Below are 23,994 nucleotides of genomic sequence, written 5' to 3'. Positions count from 1 at the left end.
AATGTAGGAGAAATTGAGTATTTAGCTACATGAGGCTTAGTGACACATAGTACACGCCCACACATGTTTATGTACACAGGGCCAATGCTCCTCAGGTAATAGAGTGGCAGCATAATTGTTTGTCTAGCCACCTGACCCTGACGGCTATAGAAGAAACAAAACGGGTAAAGGAGGATGAGTGGGTTAACAGAAAGAGGTAAAAGAAAGATAACTGTCTGGTCTATTGGATCTCTGTCAGATGGACACATGCAGAAGTCATAGCGGACTCAATGACACACACTGAATGGTATCACAACTACTGATAAAGACTGTGACTACTGTAGAGATTGTAAGGGATGACATGGCAGAAGATAAGTAATGGAGTTATGGGCGTAGGTTCAACACATGTACAGTATTGATTGAAAAGGGAAATCCTTTTAAAATCATCAACACTCAAAGGAAGGTCAATGGCGGTTACAAAAAAGCAGTAGAAGCTGAAAAGGCTCCAGCTAATAGCAGATGAACACTGTACAATTTTGATGCCACTTGAACCTTGATATACTGATACCATGCCCTACTGAAGTGGTATGGGATAGGCTTAACATACTGTTTTTGAAAGCAATGCTACACTACAGTATGTGTCAACTAGGGATGAGCTATTGATAAAAAAATAAATAAAAAGTAACATTGTGGCTTTCTAACCAAAAAACTAAAAATCATATTGTATATTTTAAGTACTTAAGGTATAATTAGGGTCTGAGACCAGAGGTCGGTGAAGACCCTATAATCTCCTTTTTTTTCATCAATTGCCCAGCCCTAGTTGACACATACTGTAGTGTAGCATTGCTTTCGAAAGCCCACGCAGCCCACGTGACTGCAACTCGCATGATCGCAAAGCGAGCGATAACCATGCAAAACCCACACAAAACAGGGAAAACGACGGGCAAAAGCCCATAAAAAGTGGCCTAAATCATGACAGTAGGTAGCCCACATTATTGATATAGGTCCGATTATATATTACTAGGGTCTGAGACCAGAGGTTAATCCCTCGCCATGGAACACGATGTCATAACCAACTGACATGCACAGAACGCCACCAAACTTCACATAATGGTTAACACTGCGGCCCTGAACAGCTCTACGTCAAATCTTATGTTAAATAATGTGGCGTTACCATGGCAACGAATCCCTCGACATAAAACACGATGTCGCTGTAACTCCAATGGACACGGCCCGATTGTCCCCCAATCTTCACTTGTATGTCACGGGTCCATGCCTCAACAGCTCTATGTGAAATTTGAGATCTCACCATACGCCTTTTCCATGGCAACGCATCCCTCACCAACAAACACATTGTTGTCGTAACTCAATGGAAAATCGTCCAAACGGCACCAGACTTCAGATGATGGCTAATGGTCCGGCCTCAACAGCTCTATGTCAATTATGGGGTTTCATCATATGCCGTTGCCATAGCAATACATCCCTCGCCATAAAACAGGATGTTGTCGTAACTCAATGGAAAATAATCCAAACGGCACCAGACTTCAGATAATTGTGGATGGTCCGGCCCTCAACAGCTTTATGTCAATTATGGGGTGTTTGCAATATGACATGAAACACGGTTTTCTCATAACTCATCGGTTTGATAACGATGAGCCCTCAACACATCTAGGCGTATTATGGGGTTTCATCAAATGCCGTTGCCATGGCGACAGATCACTCGCCATGAAACACGGTTTTCTCATAACTCCATTGAACATGCTCCAAACAGCCCAAAACTTCACAGGTTTGGTAACGATGCAGCCTTCAACACATCTAGGCGTATTATGGGGTTTCATCAAATGCCGTTGCCATGGCGATAGATCACTTGCCGTCGAAAACAATCTTTATGACACTGCTATAACTCCTAAATACATTGTATTTGAAACTTCCCACGTTTGCCAATGGCCGAGTCCTCGAGACACCTATACAACACGTCGACGTGCGGACAACAGCCTGCGGAGCGTCGAAGACCCGCTCAACGCTGCTTGCAGCTTTAATTGTGTTTATTATTAACAACAACTATTTGGAGATCAATTGTGTGATAAAATTATAATATGTGCGATTTAAAACATTTTGTTTCAAGTTTTTTAGTGTATCTTACATTGACTTACTTGGGCGCATTTAAAGGCTGGTGAAGTCATGCATATACTCTGTGTGAAAAATCATCCACAACAGTGTGAGATATTTGGTCCAGCAGCTGCATTTGCAATCAATTATCAATTAATAGAAAAGTGTTGAAGTAGGCAAGGTGAAGGTTATTTGCCTTTAAGATGTTCTATTTAATCTGTTCCCCTTAGCTGACATTTCAGCAACTATGCAATTGTTAAAATTCGCTAAATGATATCAGTAAAATCATATTAGGGCAACAAAACCAATACAAAACAAGTATTTGACCACATCGATGGCTACCGAGGTGAATCCGCGGGTAATGATAATGGAAGGCTCAGGGATAATCCCTGCCTGTTACACTGAAAACCTCACTAAATACCATCCGGTGTACTTATTATTCAGATAGATAGACTGTGGGTAATACTCTTATAATGGATGTGTGCCTTGTGTTCAGGACAGTGAACAGAAGAGGACAAAAAAGGGTACCAAAAAAGACTCAAGATATAATGTAAAAAAGGAATATGAAATTCAAGAAATAAAAGCTGCACTTATGGGCTCTGTGTCAAGGTCAAACATGCTGGAGTAGCTTATTATAAAATGGACTGTTGAATATAGCGCTGGATTGATTTGTCATGCCATGAGGGCCACTGTGATGACATCCAAGATGACAAACGGGCAGATAAATCTGTCCAAGCATGTCTGATTTGGACACATCGAGTTATCAATAAGCACATTGCTGTAATTTGATCTAAATGCAAGTATGCAATTCTTATGGGGCAGAGGTGACTAAACTTGAAGAATTCAGCAATCAATGTCAGAGAAGTAAGAGATAGCTTATCGCTGAAAGACAGAGAAGGACTGAAATAACCTTTGACAGATAGAAAGTAAAACATATACAGGAAGCTCCAAACAAATGCTAATAAACACAGGGAGATGGAAATGAAAACTCCCAACCAAACCAAGAAGAGCTTGTCTCTCAGCATCACTAAATCTGTCTGTTAGATTTGGGTTCTTAAAAAAGGGCCATTTCTGTCAATAATAACCAACAGCACTGATAACCTTACTAATTGTATGATAACAGTTACTGTAAGATTAAAAAACTCAGAAATATATTATGTCAATCAATATTAAAAACACCCATAAAAGTCTAATTTCTTTGAGAAAATAACATTCAAACACAAATAAGAGCATGTCTTTATTTAAATGGAGTGCAGCCTATTTGGCCTTGTCAACAAGGGATTTTTCAGTGAGAAAAATATCCTTCATAATAAAAAAAGGTCTTAAAATGAGAGTCATTGGTTAATTATTAAGTATTGTTGACATTCACATTCTACTATACAAAGAAATAAATACTCAATAAATGATTTAAGAATGTGTATGCATAGATGTACGATTTCTGTGTTGTGTGACATTGTTGACGAGTGTTGGGTTGGCTTGGAGCCAAAGAGGATTTACCTCTTATATCATTATCCAGTACATCTTATGGTAAATATGCGTGGTGTGTCTTTTGGCAAGAGAGGTTTGGTCATTTTAAAATGCTAAAAATAAAGTTGCCTCCTCAAGCTATGTAAGATAAATAAAACTAATTCCATTAAATAAACACACAAGATGGGAGGTTGTAATTGATTTTGGACAGACATAGACTTTCATCTGGAGAGCAGCAAAGTTGGCTCTCTGCACGTCATCCACCAAGACATTTTTATGGAGTTTGATGAGCAATTAAAACTAGTGTGGCTATATAATTCAAACATTGTTTAACCTTGTCTGACCTAATGATCAGAAGAGGGGGGATTAAATGCACAACAAGCTTGTTTTGGAGGTGAATGAAAGACAACAACTTTCAAAGAAAAAGTTAAAAAACCGGTGAGACACAAATGCATCAGCAGCAGGGTCTTAAAAACATACAAAAACATGGACATGACAGGCATAAGCAAGGACACACACAAACACGCACACACACAAAACACTAATTCACTCACTCACACAGACCCACATCAGATTAGTGGAGCCACAGGCTCTAAAGCCACAAACAGCAGGAACTTAATTGAAGTAGGCAGGAACCAAAGAATGTCCTGAGCGTGTCAAATGCTTCCCCTTGCCACTGAGAATGTGACACACTTCTGAACCAATGGGTCATCATTATCAAAAAGAAGCATGACTCACCCAACCGCCCTATTTTGTCTACAAGTCTCTCCATCCCTCTCAATGATACACATGACTGCTCACAGCTGCACTGCATCAAGGGAGCCATAAAACAGGTCAAAAAAAATATTCCCCATACACATACGGTTTAGACTCAGGACAGGTTAGGCTCTGAAGGAATAAGGAGTGAAAAAGGTGAAACAGAACAGAGAGAGTGTGTGTGTCTGGGGAATTCCCATGTGTACCCCTGAGAGTTTTCTACATGTTATCATCTTCCAAGTTGGGGATTGGATATGACATGCGGACAAAGACGAATCATTATAATCAACCACAGAGGTAGAAAATGGTTCTGTGAGTGTGTCTGCAGCTCACTTTACCACAGTGCATACAAAGTACACTTGAAGGGTGTTTCGGGTCCTGACTGATGCTGTGCTGGAAAATAGTTCTCTTCCCCCAAAAGTGATTGCTATATAATTTGGGATACATTTGATTGAATGTTGCTAAGGAATAGCAACAGAAATTGCACGAAAATCTTAGGATTTTCCACTTTATAGTGAATGTTAAACAGACTGCATTTTATACAGGAGAAAAGTACTGGTGGAACCCCAATGCTACACTTACAGAAACAAATATATTCAGTTTAAAAATACAATTTGTGTAAATTGAAATTACTTGCAGGATTATAATATTATTAATATTAATATATATATAATATTAAGGTAACACGTATCAAGTATCAAGTTAAAATACATTTATATTGTTATACTTGAATTAACTATGAATACATTTTTAACAGATTATCAATAATTGTATGGATTAAATATAAACTAGAATGTATAAATCATGTGATTTCTACAACCAACGGCGATTGCACTATAACGTTGTCCCAGCTCTTTTTAAAAACAAATCCATAACCAGTCAAACAAACATTTACCGTGGGCATCCATTGTGAAGTTAATAACATGGTTTCCACTTCCTAAGTTCCCTTCAGGCAGGAATCACATGAAACACAATCATGAAACACAGTAACAAAAAGTTGAATGTTTACCCGGTATACAAAAATCACATTGCTGTTGCAGGTAATAAATGATTGGAATGCCATTGCTATGCCCTGCAACACATCTATTTCAACAAAGTCACGGCTGCATTTATCTGGAAGTACTGAAATAAACTTTGGTTTATTTATGTACGTAAACTGATAATCGAATGTCAGTCATAAAATATACATCAGAATATTTGAGAACAACACCCCTAACTGTTTGAAGTCCAGTGACTTAGACAGAATTTGACAATAACAGACAACCGAACAGGATTTATTCATTTAATAAGTAATCAATTATGTTTCTCGGTGTATAGACACTACAGTGATTACAACAGAGCCAAGGAGACATGCACTTGTTTGAATACAGCTTGAACGCACCTATACAACTATATGGAACCTGCAGTAGCTCCACCAGGTAATACAACTAGCTTTCTTCCTGCTGATTTTGTCAAAAACAATGGGCGTTAAGTGTGGCATTATCAAAGAAGAAAATGGCATGCAATACCTTGGTTCATAGTGAGTTCACTGCACCCTAAACCCATATTGTGCCAGGGACAGCTTTATGCTCACACTTATAGAACCTGATGCTGCAGCAAAAAACATGTATTTTTACATGTTTTCAGCATATTGGCATCGACCTGATACCAAAGACTGTTCTTGTGACATGTCTAGGAAAGAGTGTAAGGCAGCTCTTTTTCAAACTGAAAACAAAGCTACTACACAAAAGCAATGCTTCCGTTATTAATGCACCAATAGGTCAATTGTATAATAACTATTATTGGAGGGTTATCAAACAGTTGCCAATGTAGTACATTATGTACTAGTAAAATAAAAGCACACTTACATTGTTTACAAGAGAACTAGTGACAGGACAAAGACCTGACCAGTTAACATAAAGACAACATTATATAATAGTATTTACATGTGTGCCTACAATGATATTCACAGAAACCACAAGTGTTGCTACACCATAATTAGAAACATATAAAGAGAAAACAGAAGTATATGTCTTTCTGAACATCTTTACCCTGTTATGTAACATTGTGGCTTCTAAAATCCAGTTGAGTGGGAAGCCACACATAACATTGTTGCCAATAGTCATTCTTTACAAGGCTGAGAATTGTTCACCTTAAATGTATCTTCAACAACTTCAGTCATGCCTAGAATAGGCTGTGGTGTTTATTATCTCTTGTTTATTTGTAAGATTAAGTTCATTCAACCAATTTGAAAACAGAAAAATAATAAACGATAAACAGTGCAGGCAGAGGCAGTAAACCCACTCCTTATTTTAAGCGTATAATAATCTTAAATATGTTCAAATGTTGCAGCTTTATAGAGAACACCAGATTTATACACAGTATAATATGACTTTATAATAATGGAACAGAATGGAATAGAACAGCTCATAGGGCATGATGATTTGGTGCTATAGCCCAACACACACTGACACACTGTGTGTGTGTGCATGATTGTTCTTGCCTAGAGCACCAACAATGGAGAACCACAACACGAGTGGTGCAGGTGTGTGGCTGTCGGACATGGTTTAAGCTTGCTCCAGTTTAGGAAGCTCCCACTCTGACAGCTTGAGGACAACCCTCTTTCCAAAAAGAAACAAAACACACTAAGTGTTAGTACTATTTAGACTTACTACTGTATATATGTAATGTATTGTGTTACTGTTCCTGAGAGACAGTTTTAAACCTGGGTAAATCATTCTTAAATGTTAGTGCCCACGCTTAATGATGTTAAATAACAGACAGCAAAACGCTTTAGGAATAAAAATGCTGCCCCGATACTTTATGTGTTTTCCAACCATTGGCATCCCCTTCTCTCAGTCTGCAGGGAGTGGAGGTGTACAAGTAGCATTAACATTTCTCTCTGATGAGAGATTCGTGGCATACTGCAGATTTTTGCTGATACTGTGATTCAAATAAAGTGCCGTAATTATCATCATCCAAAATCACAGACATCTGAACCTATGTCAGACTTTGTTGAATCACAATTTTGCAGCCGAATAAGGGTTTCATCTACAAGCATTCACTTGCTTGATTTTCCTTGTTGTGCAATCAAGTGACTGAGGTTGGTTGCCAGATCTGAAGGTTGCCAGATCTGTAGGTTGCCATAGTAGTTGTGTTTTCCAAACCATGAGGACTGTGTGAAATGATGCAGGATCCACCATGAAACTATTAGTTTGATTGTAGTCTTGTTTATTTAAACTGATACGTCTTGGACATCAGGTTGATTATACGGGCTGCTCTTGTATGAACACACAATATATTGGGCTAGATCAAACTGGACGAAAGACACATTGATGGGGAGTAAAAAAAAAACTAGAAGACTCAGATAAGAGGTAGTATTTTACAGCCCACACAGGAGGAGACAGTGAGGCTAAGAAATAAATATTTCATTAAGAATGGCAAAATGATGAGCAAATATTTTAATATCCTTTAATAATAATAATAATAATAATAATAGCTTGGATTTATATAGCGCCTTTCAAGGGACCCAAGGTCGCTTTACAAGTAATAGGGCAAAAAACAAACATAACAAAACAGAAAGTCAGACAGGCAAAACAACAGATCGATTTAGGGGCCGAAAGCCTTGGCAAAACAGATGGGACTTGAGGGCCCTTTTGAAGGCGTCGAGTGTGGGGATGTTGCGAATCTCCGCAGGGAGAGCGTTCCAGAGGGTGGGGGCTGCCACACTGAAGGCTCTGTCCCCGAAGGTTCGCAGTTTGGTGCGGGGGGTGGTAAGTAGGCCAGAGTCTGAGGACCACAGGTTCCGGTGTGGAGCATGTGGGTGAAGGATGTCCGATAGGTACTGGGGGGCAAGGGCTTGGAGGGACTTGTAGGTGAGGAGGAGGACTTTGTAGGATATGCGGGACTTGACCGGCAACCAGTGTAGGTGGATGAGGGTGGGAGTGATGTGCTGCCATGGCTTTGTGTGTGTGAGTAAATTGAGTCCATGATGTCGGATGATCTGGCCGAGGGGGAGCATGTAAATGGTGAACAGGAGGGGGCCAAGCACAGAGCCCTGGGGTACACCGTGGTGGACTGGGGCCGGGGGTGAGTTTGAGCCACTGATGGAGACAAACTGTTTCCTGTTGTGGAGGTAGGATGTCAACCAGGACAGCGCTGTGCCAGTGACATCTAGGAGGTCTGAGAGGAGGGTGAGGAGGATGTTGTGAGATATAGTGTCAAACGCTGCAGAGAGGTCCAGGAGGATGAGGATGCTGAGGCGGCCAGAGTCAGCAGCAATGAGGAGATCGTTTGTGTCTTGATGAGGAGGTATCAGTGCTGTGTTGCTGTCTGAAGCCAGATTGGAAGGGCTCATAGAGCTCATGGTCGGACATGTGGAGATGGAGTTGGCCGGCGACCACTCTTTCCAGAGTTTTGCTGAGGAAGCGAAGGTTGGAGATCGGCCGGTGGTTCTGGAGGTCGTCCGGGTGCAGGCCAGGTTTTTTTAGTATGGGGGTGACTGAGGCCATTTTGAAGCTGGTGGGGACTATACCTGGAGCCAGAGAAGCGTTGATAATGACCACCATGTAGAGACAGAGGGTGGGTAGGCAGTCCTTGACCAGGGCTGTGGGCATGGGGTCCAGGGAGCAGGTGGAGGTCTTGGCCGAGCTGACCAGTTTGGCCACTTGGAGAGCATCCACAGGGGAGAAGGAGGAGAGGTTGGAGTGGGAGAGGGGCGGCGCTTGGGGTGCGTTACCAGGTGGCTGAGGTGCAGGTAGGGGTGGAGGGACAGTCACCAGGAGCTGCTGATGGATGGCCTCGACTTTCGCCTGGAAGAAGTAGAGAAATTTGAAGCACAGATCGGGAGCCCCTGAGGGCTGGGGGGCGTCGGGGGGCCGTAGTAGGCAGTTGATGGTGGTTTAAAGCAGTTCAGCCTTGTCATATTTGCCTATTCAAGCAGCTGTTTTCATACCATCTATGTATGTGTTATTGAAAATAGTGTAATACTATCAAATCAAATCCATTATATTCCTAGGACAAATAGTTGATTTTGGATAAATGAAGTAAGAGTAAAAAAAGGTAAGACAGAATGCTTCACACTTACTGGAGCCAAAGCCTTAATTCCCAAGTGTTTATGTATCAATGTGACATTTTATAAAGGAAAACTTTGCAAAATGTATAATCTAAGTGAAGTTTTTTGAGCTGTGAAAGGTACATTTTCAATTTCTAATATCAAACAAAACATGGTAAGAATACCAGAATGACATCTACCTGAAAATGACGATGTGGTAACAGCTCATTGCTTGTAGAGCATTAACCTTTTCAAATCAGACACACATGTTTCAGTGGATGCAACTCCTCATAAAGACTCCTCATAACGTCTAAAGACTAAAGAGTACAGGCTATCCTAGATCTGCACAGCCAACCTTTATACCACTATATCAAAAGCACACAAGACTACGAACACACATATGCACCAGTGTGTTTTACACACATCAAAGCAGAAGCACAAGAGCCAAATATTGTGTATTGCAGTGTGTGTGTGTGTGTGTGTGTGTGTGTGTGTGTGTGTGTGTGTGTGTGTGTGTGTGTGTGTGTGTGTGTGTGTGTGTGTGTGTGTGTGTGTGTGTGTGTGTGTGTGTGTGTGTGTGTGTGTGTGTGTGTGTGTTTGGCAGGTGTGTGTGTGTGTGTGTGTGTGTGTGTGTGTGTGTGTGTGTGTGTGTGTGTGGCAGGTGTGTGTGTGTGGCAGGTGTGAGAGAGGTTCTCATCTCTCAGTGGTGCTATCAAGCCTGAGGCTGGTTCCTCTTTTCAACTCTTCAAAAAAGTGGGTAGTCGATCATCTTTAAGAATTTCATGGATGTTCCTTTGTTATCAGACTATATGGCCGTATGTAATGGTCCACAGTGGCACATTTTGCATCTTCATTTTAATAAAATAGAGATGGCTCGGAAACAAATTTGATTTAAGTATATTCAAAGCTTCATATTTGAGAACAAAAGCACTGAGTCCATGTTATTTCAAATTCAGGAAATCAGATTTAGAAAAAAAAAATGTAATGAGCCAATCAATACTTTAGCAGCACATGTACCGACCCCTGTTATATAATGTGTTTTGCTTTTTTGCACAGATAAGAGCGGTGTCTACATTTCTCAAATCTGTCTTCCAACAACTCACCATAATAAATCAAATTCTCTATTCTCCCTCAACTCAAAAATGCACCAGTCCCCCTGTGACTTTGCAGTAAAGGTGAATTTTCCAATCCCTTAATCCATAATGGATTACTGTGGTGGTAGCACTGATATGATTACCCTAGATCAAAAACAGGCTGTTTTGCTCAGGCCCTTCTGCCAACCTTTTTGTCTGGGAAGCTGGGAGTCTCTGTGTCAGCTTCTCCGTCTGCCAACATTCCCACTCCAAATACAGTACATAAACCAGTCACTGGCTGTAGTTGTCATGTATTTGCAAGAAAATTAGGGGAAAAGTGGAAATACTAGATTGCTTCTGCAAAAGATAACCGTGTGGAATACTTTTTGTCAGGGCTGCTCAATTAATCATATTTTAATCGCGATTACGATTTTGGCTTGCAACGATTACGAAAACAACGTAATCGAAATAAAACAATTTTTTAATTTTATTTTTTTAATATTTTTTTTTATTGATTTTTCAGTTGAATTATACTTCAAGTTCAGGGTAATCAACTGTTAAAAACATACTGTTCACATTTTTTTTTTCAATAAATGGATGTTTTTCAAAGTAAATGGATAATCGTTTTTAATAGTCGTGATATCAATTATTGACCCAAATAATCGAGAGTATGATTGATGCCATAATCAAGCAGTCCTACTTTTTGGTTTATTGCAAAAGGGTAAGAAAATTGTGAAGATGGTGTGGATTGAAGCATGACTATTTGAAAGCTCTGCCAGTAGACAATGTATTTAACAAAAACTAAAACCACTAACACCATTGTCATCATAAGAACAAGCTAAAGTCACTGCATGTAAAATCAAAAGGCCAAAGCAGTCATTTGCAGCACTGCTTCTGCTATCGAGTCAGTTGGGTAAAGACGAAAGAAAAAGAATCAGCATTTGCATGGCAAAGACCTTTCCTGTAGTCAAGAAAAAACAATTTAGAAAACTTGTCAATATACCAAAATATCACATTTAGTTGGATCTACAGTACAGATCTGCATTTCCTTGCAATCAAATCCAGACTAGGGGTTCACCAAGTTGCAGTAACTGGTTCTGCCGTGAGATAGACTGCACCTGCCTGAACTTCTGAGTGACATAAGCACCTAGAGGAGAAGAAAACTGGAAACTCAAAATCACTATCTCCAAAAGCAGGCAGCTGTGACAGCAAGTCTTTCGGCAAAGAACTGCAACGCAACACAAGATACTATAGACGGTAATGAAATCATTGAAGCAGTGGACTTCAGCCTAAAATAGCCACCAAATGCTGAATTATGAAGAAAAAAGTCAACTGTATTGCTGATTAAAGCACTTACACATGATTGAATAGAATGTGGCACCTTTAGAAGAAGACTCAACTGCTGCGATTAGAAATAGGAGGAAGAGGGAACTTCTGGTTGGCATGTACAGCAGTGATGTTTTCACCTTTCTCCCTAGGACTGAATCAGACTGCTGTGTAACAATCAATCAAATTGTATTTATATAGCCCAATACAACAAATTACACATTTGTCTTAGAGGGCTCTACAGCTTATACGATACCCACTATCCTTAGACTCTTGCAACGGAGAAGGAAAGACTCCAAAATAAACCCCACAATAAATGGGGTCAAATTAAAGAAACCTCGGAGAGAGCCGTAGCGGAGGCACAAAGACCTGCAGCTGAAGCATAATGCGGTATTGACCTATATTAAACAAAATTAAATATACTGGGTTTTGTAGTTTGGCAATGGCTTTACAACCAAATGTCACACTGAAGTTATCTTGTAAACTGTCATACCTATAAAACAAATAAGAACACTTTGTATTCATCTTAACCAAGTTGTTTTCCGAATAGCTACCATGATGGTACTGGATTGTTAAGACTGATTAAGATTTCCCTTTCTATGTCATCTGCTCTGTGGCTTCAGGCTCAATCTGACTTTGTATAATGACACCATTCAAACACACACAAATTATACACAAATACAGATTCTGAGCAACAGAAGCCATATGGCAGGTTACTGGCCTGCGTAATTGGCTTACAGTAAACAAGAAACTGTGTGGAGCGTGTGTGCGTGTGTGTGTGTGTGTGTGTGTGTGTGTGTGTGTGTGTGTGTGTGTGTGTGTGTGTGTGGTGTGTGTGTGAAATTGTGTATGTTGGCGCCCTTTCCTCTCAGTTGCAACAACCCCGTCGATAATCATGCAGCAAATGAGCCTGCTGTCACTGCTGTGGTCCCTCGACACAGCTGCTGCAGCCGCAGAGCACCCCACACACACAGACTGACAAACACCACACGGACTACCATTCAGAGAAAACAAGCACCACACACACACACACGCACGCACACACACACACACACACACACACACACACACACACACACACACACACACACACACACACACACACACACACACAAACACTTTCACTGACAGTACTTGAACTGCAACTGCTATCTGTGGATTTGGCATTAAGCCATTTTGAAGTCCTAACATCTAAAACTATCAATGCATAATGCTAAGTATTACATCATTCTCTTGATGTATCACACTTTCAGGTAAAACGTGTTTTTTTCTCTATTGTGTGGTATTCTTTGTTCTTTTTCTTCAAATTCCCATCAGATCACCTCCTAGTTTCTGTGGTCAGTTTCACACCTCCACCTTCTCTCAGTGTAGCTCTCCCTCTCAAACCACCAACTCTGTGTGAACACACCAAAAAGTCATACAAAGTAGGGCTGCACGATTTGGGGAAATAATCTAATTGCGATTTTTCTGACAGATATTGCGATTGCAATTTGATTTGCCATAATTGTTTTTAAGCAACCCAACGGAAGTTTATTGTAAAATGCAGCCATATCTCCTGCTAGGAAGGATGCATCAACATGCTCCCGTCTCTAGAGCCCCCGCAGCCCGAGCTACGAGTGAAAGAACTAAACGTACATGAAACTTCCGTTGAGTTGCTTTAAAGTCAAGCTTCAGTTTAAGATTCACCCTGTAATAGATGTAACACATGTGATGGAGCATTACTAACCTGACTCAGATGGTTTGTTTCACCAAACCATCTAGGAAAGCTCCATTGGAAGCCATTTGGAAAGGGCAGGCACTTTCAAAGATACTTGGCAGGTGATTGGATCAATCTGTCTTATCACCTACTATCATGGGCCACTTCCGATTGGTTAAAAATGACTGGTAAAAAATAATAATTTTAAAACACAAAAAATGTAAAACAAAAATAAATCGATAATTGATAATTGCATCATTTCAAATTGCGATTTCGATTTAAAAATCGATTAATCGTTCAGCCCAAATATACAGTACGTAATATATAAAACATATTTAATATACAGATGTTGGTTCAATGGAAAAAATATTCTTAACACTGTCAGATAGTGATAGACTTAATGAGTAGACTACAGTATGTTAGATTCATTGCCTGAAAAAAACACGTGTTTTTAACATAGTTGTTGTGATGGTCCAGCTTCTTCTTCTTCTTCTTCTTCTTTTGTGTAACGTCAGAGGTCCAACTCGGTGTTGTGAAGCCATTCCCGCATCTCTGGTCCTAAGTCGTAGAGGCTGGCTTCCGAGGGTGGTCTATATAAAAAGGGCAGGTGGTGATTATGTGTTCGGCAGTCTGTTCAGGGTCACAGCACTCGCATGCAGCGCTGTCTGCCAGGCCCCACTTCTTCATCGATGTTTTGAAGCGACCGACCCCAGTTCGTAGATGGTTTAGTGTGGTCCATTACCGGCGTGGTAGGTCGTCTCCTCCTTTAATGGTCCAGCTGTTTACCCTTAGGTGCCACAGCATCAACAACCTATGTCTTTAAAGGGTTAAGAGTAACATTCAACTGCTCCTTACAGTTTCTTCTGCAGGTTTCGGATGGACAGATTAATTGAAAGTAATGGATAATGGATTTAAAGATTAGAATCACTTTTGACATAAGCACCTAGAGGAGAAGAACACTGAAACTCTAAATCACTATCTCCAAAAGCAGTCCTCGGCAAAGAACTGCAACACAACAAAAGATACTATAGACGGTCATGACATCATTGAAGTAGTGGACTTCAGCCTAAAATAGCCACCAAATGCAGAATTGTGAGGAAAGATAAACTATATTGCTGATTATAGCAATTACACATGATTGAACAGAGTTTGGCACCTTTAGAAGAAGACTCAACTGCAGTGATGTTTTCACCTTTGAGATGATTACTCAGTAGACAGTGCATCAAAATTAATTTATGCTGACTTTGTTTTGTTATATAAATCTAGAGACAGAGAAGTACTTTGACACTGGAAACCGGGGACACTTTGCTATCAAATTTGTTAGATAAAGCCCACGTTTACTAACACTCCATTTCTAAGTGACATTATTTTTGGTGCTGCATTTTCTGTTTAGCTCAGACCTACCAACAACACGGGACACACTGCGTCTATTTCCAAACAAATTGCACAACAGAGATGTAATAACATATTCACTGTCTGTTAACAAAATAGATTGATCTACTGTACTTGTTTATTTATCTTTGGCAACATGGCAACAACTAGAAATCATACTCACATTGCTTTTAAAAAGCAAAATGCAACCTTGAGAACTTAACATGTTAATCCCTGGGCCTATTTTTCAAGAACAAACTACATTACAGGACTTGATCAACAGTGGAAAACAGGTTAGTATTAATAAATTAGGTAAGCAGGTTTTGTTTTTCTACCTCTTTACTCTAACTCTTTGTGCCTGATCCTGATTTTGTTGAGTGGTCTCTTTGTGAAATGCTTTTAAATAACTTCTAAAGAACATTGAGACCAAATTCATACCAGTAATTACAATATTTTATATCTGAAGTATCTACAGTGCCTCAAATAAATAATGATTTGATACATTTCATGCAGAATGGACATTCCAATATGCTGTAATAATCACCATAGACTCACATAGACCAACAGACATTGACATGTTGACTGCATGGGCTGGGATCGAACCCACAACCTTCTGGTTGAAAGACGACCACACTCCCTCGCAGCCACAGTCGCCCTACAATGTCCCTGTATTGCATCTGGGAAATAAAATATTTCACATGCAATTCATTGAAAAAAAAATCTCTTCTGTATAATTTGATGATGGATGGTATGTACTGTATACATTTACTGTTCCTCATTTTTTCATAACAGTGCGTATGACCATTAAGTGGGTATATGCTTACAGTTGCTTAACTTGTCCATAAAATAGACATACTGTATACATGCCAAGAAGTTGCTGGTTTATTCCAAATAATAACAGGTTTTGAAATGTTTTCAGCAGTTGTGGTTGGGTGGATTAATTATGTTTATTTGAAGATAGATAACGTGGCAAATGTCAAACCATGTCAGGGGTGATGACTAGCTGCTTTGATTGAATATGTATCTTCTGAAATTGTACTGTAAAGGGGACGTTTACTCTGAAGTCATCAACATGTTCTCCTCCCAGGTTGAGTAGGGAGTGGACCAATAGTATAACTTAACAGTATTTTATTTAATATTTTAATTCAGAGAATATTTTGATTTGACTTAATAAACCAGGGTCTCAGATCATCTATCCAATGTCCTCTTCTATCTAAAATCATTATTTACACTACAGAATGATTTTTACCGATGGATAGAGCACAATAACGGCAGCAAAATTTCTCTTGGAGCGAACAATTGATGGTTTCACATTTGGGGAAAGCTATGTGGTTGAAGGACGGTGGTAGGAAGAAATGAATAGAGAATGGCAGAGAAAATGGGCATTTAAGTGTGCCAATTTCCTCTTAGAAACCACAATGGGACATTATGTTTAATATGTGTGCTTTCCGTGAAGGAAGAGAGAACCAGATATGCTGAGTGGGCCGCATGGAAGAGTCATCAGTGGTATCGGAGTATCGTCAACATAATACTCTACCATCTGCTTCCTGTATGCCCGGGCTAAATTTGTCTTCTTGTGTTGTACACATGGAGCAAAGAGTCACTGAGTGGGCAACATGAGCACCGTAAACTAAGCAACGTTCACACACAAATATGCCAACTGCTCCGCCAACTGCCTAGTTCAAAAACACAAAAAAAGACATTCTAAAAATGTCAGTCAAAATCGGTTATGTGTTCCTCTGTATTGAAAAAGAAGAGCAGTGGAGAGTCAAACGGCGCTTCTGTTTAAAGATGTCGAAGCAGATCAGGAAAATCTCTGCTTTCACACACAGTGCCAGGGAGGCAAAGTGGAAGAATACTCTGGGGCTGACAGGGCCAACACATGTGAGTCATCATGCAAACCATCATGAACAGAATGCAGAGGGATTTGTGAAGAAGCTACACTGCTGGGGAGTGCGTTCGAGCAGGACATAAAGCCTCTATCCTTTTGTAGATGCCAGTGTGCTTTCAAACCTTTTATGAGTATGATTTGTGTAGTTGATCATCAATATCCTGCCAATATCTATAAAATATCTTGGATGGCCCAGGACCAAAACAGTCCATGCCGAGACCAGGGGTTTGGTTCCCAGCAGCTGCACTTCTAGCTTGGTCCCAATAAACAAAAGCTGGCAGTGCTCGAGGGTGGGAGACCAATAAGGGTTCATGTCCTTGACTCCCCCTAGATGGTTGGGGCTCATGTGCAAATGCGGGTTGTGAGAGGGATAGCATGAACCTCAGCATGCATCACTCTCTCTTGGTGGAGCCCCCCACTGGCAGGTGAAAAGAAGCGGCTGGTTACTCCATGTGGATCCATTACCAGGCCAACAGCGGAGATTATGTGACGACAACCTCAGTACAAGGAATTTTAAATGGAGGGAACTATACTCAAGGTAATTATGGTTTGAGAAAGAGGATCATTTTCAGCACACTAATGGATTGAGTGGGCCCACCATTTAGTACCCTTTGAAAATGTAAACCAAAGACAGTGACTATAATTTTTGAATGAAACTTGCATACTACCAAATACAATTATAAATACATATCATTTTCAGTTAAGCATGTCATCTGATTAAGTTTGATTAAAGTTAAGCTAACATTAAGCGCAAAGCAATGACTGAGTGGAACATATTGGTAGAGGAGCTAGAACGTTTTTATTTTATTTTTTTACTGGAAACTAAATGAGTCAAAAGTCATACAGTAGATGAAAATGAAAAAGCTACAACTTCTGGTAAACTGAAAGGGCCCAGACCTTACGACCTAATCAAAACATCCATTTGCCACGCCATGTACTGTATATTTAAAAAAAAGAAAAAACAGTTATCAATTCAATAACATTCAATTAGATGAATCCAGAGTAACAAGGGCATTTGATGCAAATGTATCTCTTGGATCAGAACATGTGTGAATATTGACCAAGATAAATAATCTAGCTCACTGAAGGTTAAATACTTTTAAGATAATTTGTTTTACTTGGCCTTATACATGGAAAATCTCCATGATAAAGTGATGTTGTAAACTCAAATGTTAACTTGACTTAACAACACAGCTCCTTACATCATCTAGCCAGCAGCAAGAGCCACATATCTAGGTACTATTAAGAAGCACTAACTCACTTTGCTTGTGACCAGTTTTGAGAGGACGAAACTGCTTGATGCCGGCTGATGTGGGCTACATTTAGTTTCTCCAGGAAAATCACTTCAGCACTAATTAACAGCTTCAAAGACCACTTTGGCCAGTCAGTTCTTCACTTAACTCTGGACTAAGGTAATGGCTTGAGTGTCTAATCAGAAGATTCAATTAGCTAAAATACAGTGGAGTAGGTAAAACATAATATGTTTTACCTACTCCACTGTAATATAAAGGTATTTCAATTCAAGATATTATCTTGAATTGAAATACCTTTATATTATTATTAAGTTATTTAACCAAGCAAGATATTAAAAACATTATTGTTCCAACTCTTCTGCTTGTGTTTACGGTGTGTATTATGAACCGTTGGATTATGTTGTAATGAAACAGCAGTGCCTCAATATTGTGACATTTTAGCAATGTAGCCTAGCCTGACTATTGAGGAAATATTTCTTCCACATTTGATTTGTATGCATTTGTTGAGTGCTGTAAGTCCTAATGTAGGAACAGCATGGATGAGTGTTGTCTTATACTGGACAGAGTGTTTACCTAACGCATTTATAGCCGTTTCCGAGTTGTTATCACAACTCTAGAGGAACTAAAGGGTCCCAGAAAGATAGACCCTCCAGAAAAACGCGGGCTAAAATCCTTGATTATGCGATTAAACATGCAGGGTTTTTATGTGATTTTATGCGGTGAAATTGCGAAATATGCGGAAAGTTGAGAAAAAGAATAGATTTTTTTATAAATATCGGGCTGTCTTATTTATTCTCTCTCACACAAAACCTGCCACTAACGTTAAACCCCTTTCCTGTTCAATTAAACACATTCAATGTTTATTTATTGTAAAAGCAATTGGGCTATTTTAATCACTCTCTCTCACACACACACACACACACACACACACACACACACACACACACACACACACACACACACACACACACACACACATACACACACACACACACACACACACACACACACACACACACACACACACACACACACACACACACACACACACACACACACACACCTCCGCCTAATTCTGTTTTCATTTACTCGTTCGTTATCTGACCAGCTTCAATCTTGTAGGCTACTCACTTCGTTTCTTGTAGCCCTCGAAAGGGTTTTGGCAGTTGATGCCTCGGCGAACGTGAGTTGTTTGGCTTTCTTGTCCGCATCAGCAGAAAGCATTTTTGAATGTTTGAATGAATCAGAGTGGGTCGTCACCGTCGATTTTCTCTAAGATTTATGCTCCAACACACAATTGCACGGGGTGCAGAATAGTTTCCCCCCACTTTCGTGAAAGACATCGGGGTACTGCTTTGCCCGGTCTTTAGCAGAAATGTTCGTCGGTAAATGAGATGGATCAGATTTTTTCATCTTGGTGTTTTCTTTCTCGTGTGAGTTCCACACGTTCACTCTACGGTGTTGTTTACCTTCTGTGATGCGCGAACTGAGGACGTCACGTCATCATCATCACACTTTTCTCAACTTTGTGTGGAAATATGCGGCCTTTTGATAAATATGCGGCCTTTTAAAAATCTGCGCCATTTTGCTGATTATGCGGTAAATTCTGCGATCGCAGGATCGCGTTTTTCTGGAGGGTCTAGAAAGAACTCATGTTTTCAATTTTTGTTACAACCTTCGACCAAGTTTAAATAAAATCAGCCAAATAGTTTTTTTACCTACTGACAGACAATAGTCAACCGAATAGAAAACATAACCTACAGAGGTAATAATTGTGTTTACATTTAGATAGTCGTGTATAAATGATACTATGCACATCAGTGAGATCTGGGCTCAGTGTATCATACTTATATATGTGCTGAAAAACTGATGCATTTCTTTGGGTTGCATGAAAACAGCCAAAATTACTCATGATGACTGCAATCTTCTCAGAGTACAAAAGGCCTGTTGAGGGCAAAATGAGCCTTCTTGTTTCTTATTCAGAGCTCACATCATGTAACAGGGAAGAAAACATAACCAAGAGCTTACAGATTGGTATCTCTTCCCGTCAGTGAAAGTGACATTTTTATAAAACTAAATGTTTGATGAACATAAATGGAAGTAAATTACATTGTGAGGATACAATGTCCACCAAAAAACAAACTATTGTTTGTTAAAAATACTGTGTGATCAATGATGAAATCAAACAAATTTTACTTTGGTTTTGAGCTTAAGACGAGCACAATATAATGATTGAGGGTTTGAAGTATACAAACCATATCTACACAGTGTTGCTGGTTCACAGTATGTGTTTGGACCAACTTTAAACCAAGACAGCGAACAAAGCAGGTTGGATACAGTATGCTAAGCTATTAACATTCATATACAGGGAAATGCTTCTTTGCTCTACGTTCTCATTAAAGGAAGGTGTTTTATAAAAGGTCTTAATGGTCTAAAACGGGTTTCCAGCACCTGCATTATCTTGGGTTTTGTCTGACTTTCTGCCTTTTTGTGAGCAGCAAACTAGACATACAAAAAATGAGTCTGATTTTAAGTGGGCTGGCAGGGTGTGAGCGGATGCGTGCAATCTTTAACTTCAGGCAAGAGAGATGGTTGAAACTGTGTACCAAAAGTGACTGGCTGCATGCTGCGCTGAGTGCCTGACTTTGCTGCAAAGTGGGCAATGTAACAGCCTTACTGCCATGCAGTATTATAACACGGTTTGCTTTGGATAGTAAGGGGGGACAATAAGAGTGATTTGCACAAAATGAATGAGAGAGAGAGGGTGACAGAGAGTAAAGGGAGGGGGGGCAATTACAGGAAGATGGATGAGGGAAGAAGAGCAAGCAGGAGACAGATGGGGACAATGCGAGATGGATCCAACACATCCGCACTGATTTTGACAAATGGCATTGTGACGGAAAAAGATGACTATGATACAAGCACAGACTATGAAACTAGAGGCGTCGATGATCAGGTGTCACAATGACAGAAATGGTTTATATCCAAACTTAAGTTGAGTAAGAATAGTAAAGTAGACTCAAGTGGCAAGTAATTGAGAGCACACAAACACACACACACACACACACACACACACACACACACACACACACACACACACACACACACACACACACACACACACACACACACACACACACACAAATATGTGTATTACGCAAATAAAAAAACACCACCCGGCTCCTTCACCCCTTCACCCCTTCCCTCCAAGCTTGCAGACATAAAGGAAGCGTGTCTGTCACAGCACACTAAGTCAGCAGCTAACAGCGACATTCTGACAGAGTGGTCTGGCAGCGCTTCAAAAACTGTTATTGATCTGTCTAGGAGGAAAGATGTTACGAGAACAGTGCAAGACATGACTAGGTAAAGGTATCATTTGTAGCATTGTTGGTTCCTTTTTTTAAACACGGTATTCAAAGCTAGTGCTCCTCTCTGGCTCAATAAGGGAGAGCAGTGGTCCAGCAAGCTAGACTGTGAAGGAAGAGAGGAAGTGACTCGAGCAAGAACAATGCAGTGAATCAGAGAAATAAAACCTTATTTTTTCAGATTCTTTCACAGTGGTTACATTCTAAAGCACAGCTAAAACATGTTTCCGCGAAACCCTGCGGGAAGGTGCCGGATTTTGAAATAATGTACCCGAAGCCACATTTTATCCTGCTGTGTGGCCTGTCTGCTCTGTGTGGGTGTGCATTTCAGCTACCAACACACAGCAACTCTGCTTTCAACCGAGGAGAGAGATGCCAGGGAAACACTGATGCACAAGATACCCAGCAATGTAACATCCAGTTATCTGCTCTTTGTATACACACTATATAAGCTAAAGGGTGTATGTCGAAGAATTGGTGATATTTGAAAACCTTGGATTAAAAACTGGCTGCACATCCTGCTAATTGGCTGATGGGTTACACACTTTTGTGGGGTCAAAGGGGTTTTTGTTGATGCAGAGAAGAGTCCTGAACACAGGAAAATAAGAAAAAAGGAGAAAAAAGCAGGGACGCTGCAGATAGTCACCCCAACAGGCTTAATGGGATATAAGTCTATACACTGTTGGAAAAAATGCTGCATATTATACATATTTCCTGGTTTTGAAACGCAAAGGCAGCTTCCAGAAATGTATCTTCATTTTTCTTATCTCCGGTCACATACACAAACACATTTATTTCCAAACTAAGGATAATATTTAAACATAAATGCTGTTTCAAATAAAAATAAAGAATCTCTCAATAATCATTGAAATGTTATATTTCTTCAAAAGATAGGGTGTGCCTATACATTAATTCATTTAGAAACCTATTGCAAATGTCATGCTGCAGCACGTTTTAAAATCAACCAATTCCAACAAGCAACCAGTACACATCTGCATGGGATATCTCGACTTGTCATTAGATAAAGGCAACAGGTGAATCTAATATTATAGGCAGGGATGCACATAGCTGGTACGTAGGTACGCATGCGCGGCAACAATCTGAATTGCGTACCGTCACTTGTGTCACAAAGCGCATTTGCGTACCGCCGTACTTGTGAAGCTTTTCCAGAAGGCAGTTAGATCACCGGACGACAGAGTCGGTCTCCGTGTGCACAGACAAAGCTGCTTTTAACGTCGGTCTGTACAACAGAATTGTGCCAAAACTACACCAAGCGGCTGCGGAGGGAGACTCCCCCCTTCACTGGAGAACTGCGCTATAACAGCTGATCACAACATTCACGCTCTGTGGTCACGAAGTACTCCACTAGCCCACGCCCCCCCCCGTCGACTTTCCTGAAGTACTCCACTAGCACCCCCCCCCCCCCCCCCCCCCCCCCCAGTTGACGTTCGCGATACAGAGGGCTTCATCAAATAACTTTGAGTAGAGCCAGAAATTGGAGTACCAAACACTGACTCCAGGTACTCATCTGAGTAGCCTACCTCACGTAGAAAGTTATGTGCACCCCTGATTATAGGTCTTTTCAAGTCACTTTTTAGTACCAAGTTCATGCTATCTCCCTGGCATTATGGAGCCATCATTGATTTGTAAATGTCATGAAATGACTTCCCTGAGTCAGTGACTTCTGATTAAAGAAATTGTCAGTCCTTATTAGACTGTACTCAGAATTTCTGTTTGAGGATAGCTAGCTACTGTTAAACTACCGCAAACAGTAATAGTATAGTCCTGACTTAATTCTTAAGACAACCAGCTAAATTCAGGCAAACACGGTGGTACGCGTTTCAACCACATACCCAGTAATAAAGTAACGCTATTATCTGTATATCGTTTGCCATTTGGTCTTCAAGTAGGCCACAAAGAAAGTATGGATGGGGACGGGGATGGCTGACTTACCGGTGTGAGGGTGCTTCATGGTGGCACTGCGGTGTGTCCAGTTTCTCCACCTGTCTTGAAGTCCTTAAGCCCAGAAGACTTCGCTGGCTTTTGGGGAAAGTGTCCAACTCTCTCATTTCCACGTGTAGGCAACTATTCCAACAAGGTCCTCTTTTTCCAGTCAGGTACATCAGGTCCAGTTTCGTATTAATGGTGGCTAACGTGTAAGGCTTCCAGAAACTACCTGCTGTGTTTGTTTCACATATTTTCCTCAAATGCACTCTCTTTTGCTGCAGGATATTAAGTAGTTCACTAAAACGCAGTAGCTGACATTTAGCATTAGAACTGTTGTTTTATTTCAATGACGTTGCTAAATGTATTTGGTTTCATGGTGCCAAAAGTTGTACCTGGCGTTCTGATACAACTGAAGTTCGTTACTAATTAGGGATGTAAAAGCTACAGGAACTAACGTGCGAGCCCGCCAGCGCGCGACTTAAATAGATTCTGAAAGGTATAATCACCTGTCAATAATTGCACCACTTCTTCTGAATTGCTGCTCCAGGCTAGCCGTCGTTGCGCTCGAACAGTGAATTGTGAAATGCGTGATGTATCAATCTTTGTTAATGTCAGTGGGATGATCGCTGATGAATAGACAATTGCCCATTCATGTTGAAAAGGGCTTTGCAAAAAGCTTCAGCTTCTTTTTCAGGATAAAAGAGCCATAACATTGGAATCAAAATGTGA

At 40.3% G+C, this 23,994-nt stretch overlaps 1 protein-coding gene across 1 annotated transcript; it reads right to left on the bottom strand.

Annotated features, from left to right (window-relative positions):
• Nucleotides 1–7,744: 7,744 nt before the first annotated feature.
• On the bottom strand, nucleotides 7,745–23,679 carry LOC307045144 (uncharacterized protein). Its single transcript, XM_079690679.1, has 2 exons — nucleotides 23,272–23,679; nucleotides 7,745–9,101 (listed from the first exon to the last, which is right to left on the bottom strand). The coding sequence occupies exon 2, from the start codon at nucleotides 8,654–8,656 to the stop codon at nucleotides 7,874–7,876; it is 783 nt and encodes a 260-aa protein (XP_079546805.1). The 5' UTR covers nucleotides 8,657–9,101; nucleotides 23,272–23,679; the 3' UTR covers nucleotides 7,745–7,873.
• Between the last annotated feature and the right edge of the window lie 315 nt (nucleotides 23,680–23,994).

Source organism: Notothenia rossii (assembly GCF_949606895.1).
Source record: "Notothenia rossii genome assembly, chromosome: 6".
In the NCBI taxonomy this organism is placed as follows: domain Eukaryota; kingdom Metazoa; phylum Chordata; class Actinopteri; order Perciformes; family Nototheniidae; genus Notothenia; species Notothenia rossii.
This window is presented reverse-complemented; position numbering and strand designations above follow the sequence as displayed.

Excerpts from the sequence above, each read along its gene's own strand:
- LOC307045144 (XM_079690679.1), bottom strand. The coding sequence starts at position 8,656 with ATGAGCTCTATGAGCCCTTCCAATCTGGCTTCAGACAGCAACACAGCA.